Source organism: Gossypium hirsutum, chromosome A04 (genome assembly GCF_007990345.1).
Source record: "Gossypium hirsutum isolate 1008001.06 chromosome A04, Gossypium_hirsutum_v2.1, whole genome shotgun sequence".
Lineage (NCBI taxonomy): Eukaryota > Viridiplantae > Streptophyta > Magnoliopsida > Malvales > Malvaceae > Gossypium > Gossypium hirsutum.
In genome coordinates this window covers 84,224,536-84,236,970 of record NC_053427.1, presented here as the reverse complement: position 1 = coordinate 84,236,970, position 12,435 = coordinate 84,224,536, and the positions used below count along the sequence as shown (strand labels likewise).

The window sequence follows — 12,435 nt, the reverse complement described above, 5'->3', positions numbered from 1 at the left end:
TCTCTAAATGTGTGTGTCGAAATCATTTTCAAATCGAGTTTTGAAAAATGGGAATCGATTTTAAAAAATGAAAACGGGAGTCGCCACCAATCTTTTTAGGTGTGATTGGATCACCTTTAAAACATTTTGTTTTAAAATCATTAGTTTTGGTCCACGAAATAAAAGAACGGGTTCGGGAGTCGGTTACGTACGGGGAAGGATTAGCACCCTCATAACACCCAAAAATTGGTACCTAATTGATTATCAAATGTCTTTAATGTCGGAAATTTAAAAAATTTTAAGATGTAATCCTCTTTAAAATACTTTGATTTTGAAAATTTGGGTTCACTCGTATCAAAACATTGACACTAAGTTAACCTTTTGGAAATCCCTATCTCGAAACGACAAATCGCCACATCCAATAAGTTAGGACACAACGCTTCGAAATTCCAAGACAGTTGCTCGTACACTAAGAAGGGTACTTGATTATTCGAACTTAACGAGAAAAGTCGCAACCCAATAAGTTAGGGCACTACTTTCTCGAAATTTCCAAACACCAAGCATTGCCTTTATATTTTTTAAAAACTTTGGGCTTTTTTTTAAAAAAAAATGATGCGTGGGGAATTGTATTGTATTATAAATTATACATAGTAACATATTATGGTAGTAGGTAAATAATATGTGCATTTAAACAAAATGATGGTAGTAATATAAAGATCGGACATTAGATACATTCATATAAAAATAATATATACATAGCAAATATTAACAATATGTATACAAAGATATATATAGCATATATTAAGAAATGAATAAACGAAACGTACAAACATACAAAGTAATAATTAAATAATACATGATATACAAAAAAGTAATAAAATAATGCATGACATACAAAAAGAATAATACAATATCAATGTACATGTTCATGAAATGTAATATTAAATAATAAATATAAAATAATATGTAACACACGATATATGCAATATATATATATATAAATGAAATGAGTTATTATTAACAAAGTGTACATATAATACAAATGAAGACATAATATTTAATAATAATTTTAAAATAGTATTTGCTATACAATATATAAAGCATAATAACAAAGTATTTATAAAAGAATAATAAATATATTGGGTTCAAAAATATATAATAAAAGTATGTAAAAGAATTTATAAAATAACACATAACATGAAAATACCATTTTAAAATAATATATAATAAATAAATAACTAATAATTTAATATGTGTATAATATGAGCTAAAAATATAATTTAATTTAAAATTTTTAAAATTTTAAATAATATAATGAATAACATAAATAATATAATAGATAATATACGATATACATAACAAAAGCAATAAGTAATATAGAATAAAAATAAAAATATAATAAACGTTATATAATAAAATATAATTTAAATATATAGGAAATAAGAAATATAATAGATATAATATAAGATAATAAAAGTATATATGTAAAAAACAATATATATAAATAGTTAATAAATATATATAATACAGGTAAAAATAGAATAATTATAAAAAATAATGATGTAAAATAATAAAATTTTGTGAAAAACAATAGATAATAAATAATATTAATATATATAATAAAATAATTTTTCAATATATAATATAAAAGTAGGGTTAAAAAACAAAAGCAAATTACAATATATGAAATATATATATAATAATAAAAATAAATCTATTGGGCTAAATTTAAAATTCAGCAAAATTACTGGGCAAATTCAAAAGAAATAGAATTTAGGTCCTAATTAAAACGAGCGCAAAACAAAAGGGACTCATTGGGAAAATTTCCCTATTCCCAAAACGACTGCGTTTTAAACTGGGACTTAAAGCAGCTACTTTAGGGATTAAATCACAATTGTGACAAAATATCAGGGTTAAATCATAAATAAAATAAAACTTAATTGTAAACACAAAAAGGGTGGAAGGATCAATTGGGTAATTAACCCAATTCTAAAAAAGACGCGGATCCTCCCCGAGTAATCGGGTCAGCGCGCGGATCCTGGGGGTCTAAAAACGTCGTTGTTTCGCTAGGGCTATATAAGCCAAAGCTTTAGCCCAAAAAAATCATTTTACACTAGTTATAAAAAAAAATTTGAAACTCTTTGCAGAGAGGAAAGGAAGGCTCCCCGGCTTTGGCCTCCGATCACCAGGCCATATTCGCCTCACACGCCTCACGCGCCACCTTTTGCGGTGGTGTGAAGGTTAAAAACCTTCGTCCTTCCACAGGTAACCTCTTTTCCTTTAGATCCTCACTCGTATATATATTAGAACAGTTTATATATGCTCAAAATAAAGCATGAAATATGCGATTAAATCACCTTTTTTGAGAGACTGTTGGTGTTTGAATGAATATTTTTGAATATCTTTTCTATTAAAAAAAGGTCCCCTTTACACTGTTTTTCTTTCGGGCTTTTATAGCCACTGTTACTATATAAACTAGGAAAGAAATCGAGGATTTCTTTCTATTTCTTGCCTACTATGTCTTTGACCGATTTATTGTGATTTTCTTGCCATTTCTGCTTTGCTTTTTTCGCGTATCTGCTGTTTGTTTCCTTTTCTTGCAAGTATCACCGAGGAATCCGGCAGTGACCGTGCTGGTGTGGATTCGTGCGCTGATTACGGAGGCAAAGTCTTGGCGCTAATGGAGGGCAGCTGAAACAACGGGAGTTGAAAAGGCCCAACCCTTAGGCTGATTGCTGCGCGAACCCTAGCTAGGGTTTCTCTGCTGCTGAGAATAAGTTGGGCTAATTGGGCCATTTAAACATTGGGTTAGTTTAGTATATCTGGGGTAGGGTATAGCTGAGTATGGTTATTTGGGTCAAGAGTGTAAACGGGCTTAGCTGAATTGTTTCGATTTTGGACCTACGGTTTGGGCTTTGTAACCTGGACTATTTAAATAAACAAACATTTATTTTATTTTTTGTGTTTCTGTTTTTGGTTTTAAGGCCCGGTCAAATTTGGGCTATTACAGTTTGTTTACTTGAAAAACTTGTAAAATTAATTTTTTAAGTGATATAAATTATATAATTTATTAAAATAAATAAAATATTTAATGCATTTTTTTATGTATTTTGTAATTTTAGAATAACCTTTCAAACAATTGCATTATTGTCAATCACACATTCCATTAAAACCATAAGATTCTCCACTAATACAACCTAAGAACTAATTAATGTAAATAATGAATATTATATATTTATAATTGGTGCAACCTTTTTCTAACGAAATAATCGTAGTTTTGTTGAAAATCTATAACCACTTTCACCAAATGCCATACACCAATCTCCGGCCAATCTGTAGAGAATGATGCCAAAAGGGAATGACAAGTTTGCCATTGAAGGAAATTGCTTAGTCGATGTTTGTCGCTGGTGCGTATCAAAATGTCGGGATCTGGTGTAACTGCCATATACATATTTTTTTCAATGTCTACCAAATTTATCATATGCCTCTCATCATCTTTGTCATCATCGTCTTTATCGTCATCATGACTATCTCCAATATAACTATGATAATAGCATTTTTCTCGGCAAGATTCTTCGACGGAATGAACGATATCGTCAGTGCAACAATAGCATACACAAATCGTGACAACGAATTTGGAATACTCGGCGGTTGCTCCCATGAGTTTACAAGCTTCATCCCTAAGTTCTGCATTCAAAAGCTCGAGGTTTCCAGCGAAATTAACTTTGATCGGATGATGCTTCGCAATCTTGGCCAACACCGTCATACATTCCTTCAACAAATCCATTATTTTTTGCACTTCACTTGGCTTTCTTCGAAAATTATCGATGGAAAAAGCATAAGCGGTAATGTATTTCACTCCGAGTTCATAGCAATAAATGATCAATTTCAACAGTGCCATAGCGCCCGCATCGTGGCCAGCCCCTTCTTCTAATAGTTTTCTTTTGGCGTATCTTCGATTTCCGTCCATAATCACCGCGATGTGCGTGGGGATCGGACCGACTCGAAGAACACAAAACACTACTCTTCGTATAAAACTTGACCAACAGGACAAGACTTTGGTTAAAAAATATTCTTTGTCCATGATTCAAATTGATCAAGTCGAGAATACAAAGCTCGATTGTGGGTGTTAAAGAATGAGGTACTTAAAAGGGGGGAAATGCATGCCATTGTCATGAATCCTTGAAATAAGAGGTAAAACAACGGATTCAATGGTAAATTTTCTTTAACATTTTTTAACCATGTTGGAAGTGTGAACAACTTATAAGCTAACACCCAAGTTGCATGCAATTTTATCTATTGCTTAGAATTTGGATGCATTTATTACATTCTTATGAAGGCTAAAAGTTGCCTATTTTTTTAAATTGAGATTTAATTAAATTCAAAATGAAGTTAGGTCGGACTCATAGTTAAAGGTTTTTTCATCGTAATTTTGTTTATCTACAAGATTTAAACTTAAGAACTTAAAAAACATCAAATTCTTTTAAGCATATATACATTTTTTATAGTAAAATAGAAGCTTAGAAACTAATTTAGTATTTCTTTATGAAGCTTAGAATTTGGATGTATTTATCATATTCTTATGAAGGTTAAAAAGTTACTTTTTTTACGCACCATTTTTTGTATTTATTTTGATTTAATTTAAAGTCAAAGTTAGATTATACCATTTCTTAGGTTGTCAAGACCTACAAAAATAAAACCTATTTGAAGAGAAGAATTAGTAGAAGCTACAACATCCCTAACCCATCTTCGTCGCCGGATTGGGGTCATGGAATATTACAATAACATTTTAAACACTTAAACATTACTAACTTACAAATATTCAATTATAATTACAAGTCATAAAATTACATTCCATGTATAACAAATGTGCACTTACGGGCCTTAAACCGAGTTTACAAGGCCATAAAAATAGTTTAGGAACATTCTAAGGTCAATGCAAAACAAAATAGAGAAATTAGTAAAAAGTTAAAATTTTTTAAAACAATGGACATATACGGCCTTGTGGACATTCGTAATCTAGACACACAGTCGTGTTCCAGCCCATGTGTCTGCCCGTGTGTACATTCGAATTGAGGTCACACGGTCGTGTCACTGGCCATGTACCTGCCCGTTTGACAAACTGCTTTTAAAACACACAGTTGTGTCGCAGGTCATGTGCTAGACCGTGTGATCCCTGCACCTAAAAATAATAAGACAAATGGTCATGTAGATAGTCGCGTGTGACACATGGCCGTGTGACAGCCCGTCTCCCGGGCCATGTGTATCATAATTTGCTCCTAAAATAGGGCAATCACCACACCTAACTTGGTTAATATGTCAAGCCTAAAATCATTTTACAACATCAAAAACACTTTAAAACAATTCAAAACATGCCAATTTCACACAATCTAAGTGTTTAACCAATGTGCCATCATTGAAACCACATTTAAATCATCAATTACAAGCCAAAATTCCATCCATCCTATACCTAACCAATATGTCATTCAAAGGCACCTCAACAAAGATTAATCATGCAAATAACCAAGTTAAATAGCATATGACATTAACCACATTTTCATACTCAAACATCCACCAAAATAGCCAAATATAACCATTCTCACCAAGTTTCCATTGCACATAACATTTATCAATTCACATTAACAATTATACACATCCAAAAGAGTTAAGCTTATCAAACATGCTTATTTCATTCATAACTATATAAAAGCATTTGTTTCAAGGCAAAACATAACTCAAAAGCTTTATATGACATTCAACATAAGTAACTTACACTAATTTCAACCATAGACCAAAAGACTATTACTCAAAATATCATTATCCTAGGTACATACTAAGACACAAAAAGAAATACATCACCAACGTTGAGTTCGGGATTGTCGTTAGATGCTGAGTCAATAGTCAAAATATAGGTACCTAACCTACACACAAAACAATAATCAAATACTAAGTAATTTCATTAACCCAAAGAACTACATATGTGTTTAATAGCCCATCAATTCAAATATGTAACTTGTAATGGTTATTACCACATACTGTACTATAAGTTCCTCATGAATATTTCATGTACAATTTAATCTATCTCTCATTTACCAACCAACTTCAAAGGATCAGTTAAACATTATTAATGTTGACCAACCTGTTATTGGCACCCGGTGCCTTACGGATAAACCGTAACAAATTTTTGCGCCCAGCGCTAGTCGGTAAACTGACAGTAGATGTGCCCTGCACTAGTCAAATAAATTGATAAAGATTTGCGCCTAGCGCTAGTCGGGTAAACCGATAGTAGATGTGCCCTGCACTAATCAAATAAATGGATAAAGATTTGCGCCCAGTGCTAGTCGGGTAAACCGACAATAGATGTGCCTTGCACTAGTCAAATAAATCGATAAAGATTTGTGCTCAGCGCTAGTCAAGTAAACCGACAATAGATGCGCCCTACACTAGTCGAATAAATCGACAAAGATTTGCATCTAAAGCTAGTCGAATAAACCGAAAATATTAAATGTGTTCCCAACACTAGCCAAATTAACCGACAAAGATTTACACTCAGCGCTAGTCAAATAAACCGACGATATTAAATGTGTGCCCAACACTAGCTGAATTAACCGACAAAGATTTGAACCCAGCGCTAAACAGATAAACCGATAGTAGATTTGTGCCCAGCACTAGCTGGATAAATCGATAGTAGTTGTGCCTTGCATTAGTCAAATAAATCAACAAAGATTTGCGCCCAATGCTAATCGGATAAACTGACAATATTAAATGTGTATATACGTCCTACATTTCCAACACAAGATCAAATAATCTCAATTCCATTATATCATAACTAAACTTCTTAGTTTACCAATATTGCTCACCATAAACTTATTCAGTTCAATATACAACTCATAAATGTACACATAAATCATTTATCCATAACCAACCATTTAAAACTATTTTCTCAATCATTCAATTACTCCAATTCACTTTCCATTGTACTTCCATGGTCTATTTCATATATATATATATATATAATTCCGCAATTTTTCATTTCATAATTCAACCATTGCATCAATGACTATAATTAGTCCTTTAATATATTCCATAGCTATACCTATAAGTCCATAACTCTTCAGTTAACTTCTAGTCAATTACATTTATAAGTTGTAATTAGACATCAAAATAATAATAAATTTAATTTAAGTAAATAAATAAAGTTCGAGATTAAGGACTACGAACTTACATGTACCAAAACGACTCCCTAATGTGATCTAATGACTAATCCGCTACTTTGATTTTTCTGCGATTTGTGTCCAATTGAGTCGTTTCTTGATCTAGATAATTATGTTTATTCAATTAATCACATTTCAGCATTTAAAAATAATTAATTTAGCTTATAACCATTAACAATGAAAATTTACAAAATTACCCTCAAAGTTCGTACTTTCTACAATTTAGTCCCTAAACCCAAAACTTGTAATTTAACCACTTTTAATTAAAATTCATGTTAGCCGATTTTTACCTAGCCTTATAACAGCCCGTATTTATCATCAATTTACAATATTTTCCTTAAATTTTACTATTTTCATAAATAAGTCCCTAAACCTTAAAATCATAAAAAAAATTTACCTAACAAAATATGTTTATTTAACAACCAAACTTCATATTCTACCAATTAACATCAAAATCATTTAAATTCATCAATGGCATATTTTCTCTAATTTGATAATTTCACAAATTAACCCATAATCTAGCTAGACATCAAAATAACAATCACAAAAATACCAATTTCATGAAAAACAAGTTAAGAAAATGCTTACATGCACAAGCTTTTGTGTAGCCGAATTTTAAGCTCCCTCGTTTAACGGAGTTCCTCTCTCAACTTTCGGTGAAGAAACAAAGAAAGAAGATGATGCCTCTACTTTAGTTTTATTATTATTATTATTATTATTATTATTATTATTATTTTAATCATTTCATTTCTATTTAAAATAAACATGCATTTAATAACAAAGCTAAATATATGGCTAAATTGCCTTATAAATCCATCATTTCATTCTTTGAATTCAATTAAATTAATTAACTATAACAATTGACTTTAACAATTTCACAATTAAGTCATTTTTAATTAATTAACTATTTAAACGTTAAAATTTACTAACCAAATTTTAATACACCTATGTAATCACTCAGAAAATATTTTAAAAAATATTTACAAGCTCGATTTATAAAAATAAGGTCCAGATATCTCATTTCCTAAAACTGCTTGACTTTACGGACAGCCACTTGTACTTAATGATATATTCAAATAGCAAAAATTATCAGATAAAAATTTTATATAATACTATATAAATGTATGGAAATAGAATAGCAAAACAATTACAGTTGTAATAGGCCCATTTTGCCCGGGCCCGTTAGAAAACCAAAAAACCAAAAATTAAAAAACAATAATAAACCAATACAATAAAAGTCCATTAGCCCATGACCCAATTAACCAAATTAATATCTGACTCAAACATTAAATTTAAATTCTAGCCGAAATAAACTAATACCCTAGTAGGCCCAATCCCGAAATTAGCCCAAACAGCCCGAATGGGGGAAGACTCTGGAAATCCCAAGTCACCAAACTGCTGCTCGAACGTATCGCAGCTTCCCCACGAGTGGCTTTCCTCCGTACAGTTGAACCTGCGAGAAGAAGCGGATTAACAGAATACGCAGCAATTTACAGCAAAGCAATTTGATTTTTTTTCTTTTATTTCTTATTTATTCTCATTTTTAGGCTATAAAAAGCTACTGAATGTACATGGAAGGGGATCTTCTTTCCCCAAATATATACACGAATATTAAAAACAGCAATCAAAAAAATTGAAAAGGTATTCAAATATTTTTTCTTCTTTTTCTCTTTCGATTCCATTAATCTTTCATTAGAGTTTATATGCATTTGAAAATAAAGAGAAAGCAAGAGATTTACCTTGCGAATGTGCTAAGAGACTCCGTCTTCTTCGTTGAAATTGGAGTGTAGATGGAACCTCGTGGCCTAGATGGTCGTCCCTTGAAGCCCGAATCTACTCGTCACCATTGATAGAGGTAGATCGGTGCTTAAAAAGGGGGTGTTAGAATCGATTGAGGGAAAATCAAGAGAGGCTAGGGATTTGGCTTCTTAAGAGGCTAGGGATTTGGCTTATGGGGAAGGATTTTGCTTCAATTGCTGTAGAAAACGACAGAGAGCCATTCAAACAATTTTTTAAGGTTTAATGACAAAATAAAGACGTCACCGTTTAGTCTTTAGAGGCCAATTAGCTACTCTGGGTGACTTACGCATTTGGTCCCTCCCCTTTTGCGCCAATCTTTAATTAAGCCTCAATCATTTTCTATTTGTCTTTTATTTTCCCTGAGATTTACACATTGTCACGGTTTAGTCCTTATTTGAATGTTGCGTTTTGAAGCTTGAGATATTTATGTCTTAGGTCCTTGATGTAGCACCCCAAACCCGGCCCAGATGTTATGACCGGATCCGACATGCCACATCGAAGCGTTTAAAACATTTTATATTGTTGATCCAAAAAAAAACTTACTTAGTGTTTTAAAAGATAATTTCATTATAGGTTAAAGTGAATGGAAGCTGTGCACCAGGTAGGAAACCGGAAAAGAGGTGGTGAGTCCATCAGACTGCTTAAGTACCAAGCTCCCTTCGGATCCAATCCTAGACATGCATACCGCCATTGCCACACCTTAACGTCATGGATATTTCTAGGAAACCGATTTTGATTAAGTCATTTTTAGGAAAAGTGATTAGTTTTGGAAAATACTTTCATTGCAGAAGCTTTGCTTGTTGTCGTATTATTTTGAAATCAATTGTTGTTTTTGAAAACGCGCCCTAAAGTTATCCAATTTCAACAGTTAAAATAAGTAATACCTATCTTAGTAATACATATTAAAACCATCAAAAAATAATTAACCGGCCTTATTACATTTAAAAAAAACCCAAAACTTCAAACGTAATTAAAAGGATGTCCAGTTCACTAGAAGAAAATCAAACTTTCAGAACGGGTGGCCACTCCGAATTCCCTCACAGCTCCAAGCCCACTATGGTTGGGGATTTCCTGCGTGGATGAAAATAAAAGGGGTGAGTTTGGGGAAACTCAGTGTGTAAGGAAAACCCATTCAAAGCCCAAGTCAGCTCAAGCCTATTGGGCCTAAGCCCATTCAGGTAACAGTGATACTGGGCCAGAGCCTTTTTCAGATTAAAATAAACTAGGCCTTAGCCCCTTATTCAGATAACAGTATGGCCCATAGGCCCATTTCAAAATACATGCAACATCAATAAACATATGCAAGCCCATTTGGGGAGACTACTCAACCCACCAACCACTACACTCCACCCGTACCAACCATACACTCCATGTGGGGAATAGCTCAACCCACCCAGCCCAACACTCCACAGTTGCAGCCTTGCTGCTCAGTTAACAGTAAATTGAGGCAAAGCCTCCAGTACGTGGACAAGCCACTTTCAGTACTTCCTCCGTCAATATCCCAGTCCCATGCATCAGATAATAACAACATGGCATGCAGTAAATAACAACAGTCAAACATGCATTTAGGTCAATTTAACCCTAGGGGTATTTCGGTAATTTATCTCCTAAATTGTAAATTTTTCACTTTTAAAGGTATTTCAGTAATTTATCTATTTTAGGGTTTTTCATGCATATTCCTACTTTTCACGTACTAACAGAATCACGTACCGAGGGTTCTTACCGAATTGGGCCCATTGGCCCATCATTCCAATTTTGGCCCATTAAGCCCAAAAATATCGAGGGCACAGAAATCATGCACTTTGCAGTCCAAACATTGCAGCTTACCAAAAACATTAATCGATTTACCTCACGAGCATTCGCACACTCGCAAATCTACAAAATATCGGTTTTCGGCATTTCAGCTTTTCGGCTTTTGCCGATCTAGACTAAGAAAGAGGGTGTTAGTTACACACCTGTTTGCGACGATATGCTGACGAGATCCACACACGAACTGCCTACCATAATCATAATTTCACTGCAAGCTGTCTTCCTGAGCAACAGTCACTAAATCATTTATAACTGGAGCCACGAAACTCCAAATCAAGTTCCGTTAATTTTCCCTGAAAATAGACTCATATATCTTCTATCCATAAAATTTTCAGAATTTTTTGTATGGCCAATCAATACCAGATTTTTCTTAAAGTTTCCCATGTTTCACTGTTTGACTAATCTGACCACTCTTCATTACGAATCAAATTTCTCATTGTACAGAATTCAAAATATGTTCTCGTTTATTCCATTTGAAACTAGACTCATTAAGCTTTAATTACATAATTTATTCAGCTTCTAATTCATCTCCCACAATTTATGGTGATTTTCCAAAGTCACGTTACTGCTGCTGCCCCAAACAGATTTATTACCAAATTACTCTTTCATACACCTATCTTGCATGCATGTTATTTAAACATGTATATCACCAACCAATCATCACATATCTATGATTTTACTTAAGTATAATCTCCATTTCATCATTTTAAAGCACAACATGTTAGCCGATTTTTCCCCTTAGCATCTAAGGCACATGCATGATCATTTGTTTGGCTCAACTTCACCTATCTTCCATTTTTCATCAAAAGAACATGAAATAACAACCATTTCCTTCATTTTAATTCATGACTAAATGCTCACAACACAACTAAAAATCAAAATATACTTCAAGAGTTAAGGTAGAATCAAGAAGAACTCATGAACCTCAAAATAGAAGCAAGATACCAAGAACTTACCTTCAATTTTCCTCCTCTTAATGACCGAATACTCAAGAGCTTTCTCCTCTCCTTTCTCTTCTCTAACTTTCAGCTATGATGAACAAAGATGGACAAAACTTTGTTCTTTTCACCCCTTTTTTTTTAATAAAACTTCATATTTCATTCATTTAATTCTTTAATACAAAAGACATGAAATTCCCATCATGGAACATTTACCTAACCCATTATCATGAAACATTTACCTAACCCATTATCATGGAACATTTACCTAATCTATTATCAATTTGTATCAATTTGTACCATAAATTATGTATATCAAGTGTACATTTTGTCTACAACAACATGATGGCTGGCCACTTCATGTAAAATGGGAGGTTTGTCATGCAATTCCTCCTATTTTGCACTCCTATTTATTTGGTCACTTCAATTTAGCCTATAGCATTTTCAAACATTTTCACATAGGTCCTATTTCATAATTTCACTCACAAATGACAAAATTAAAGCATGAAATTTTGCCAACATTCACAGAATTCCCGAAAATTGGGGCGTTACACTTGATCATTGGTACATGTTTCATTTTAAATTTTTTTTTCCTTTCGTATACAAATTGACCTCTTAATCTTATTATTCATTTCAACCAAGTTTTGTTTAGTTTATATGTTTACTCGTATTTATGCAAAATTTTAGTATTTGTT

The 12,435-nt window shown here is 32.7% G+C and overlaps 1 protein-coding gene and 2 long non-coding RNA genes across 3 annotated transcripts; all 3 read right to left on the bottom strand.

The window, feature by feature from the left end:
- Nucleotides 1-3,214: 3,214 nt before the first annotated feature.
- On the bottom strand, nucleotides 3,215-3,949 carry LOC107888084 (dehydrodolichyl diphosphate synthase 6). The gene has a single exon (XM_016812246.2). It carries the CDS (start codon nucleotides 3,947-3,949, stop codon nucleotides 3,215-3,217), a length of 735 nt encoding a protein of 244 aa, XP_016667735.2.
- Nucleotides 3,950-4,875: 926 nt separating this feature from the next.
- Nucleotides 4,876-7,850, bottom strand: LOC121228243 (uncharacterized). The gene is made up of 3 exons (XR_005925786.1): nucleotides 7,782-7,850; nucleotides 6,119-6,204; nucleotides 4,876-5,900 (listed from the first exon to the last, which is right to left on the bottom strand). It is a non-coding gene; the product is annotated as an uncharacterized lncRNA (long non-coding RNA).
- Nucleotides 7,851-8,279: 429 nt separating this feature from the next.
- LOC107888085 (uncharacterized) lies at nucleotides 8,280-9,467 on the bottom strand. Its single transcript, XR_001681274.2, has 2 exons — nucleotides 8,933-9,467; nucleotides 8,280-8,646 (listed from the first exon to the last, which is right to left on the bottom strand). It is a non-coding gene; the product is annotated as an uncharacterized lncRNA (long non-coding RNA).
- Nucleotides 9,468-12,435: the final 2,968 nt, after the last annotated feature.

Bases quoted from the DNA above. Each gene is read 5' to 3' on its own strand.
- LOC107888084 (XM_016812246.2), bottom strand. From the start codon at position 3,949: ATGGACGGAAATCGAAGATACGCCAAAAGAAAACTATTAGAAGAAGGG.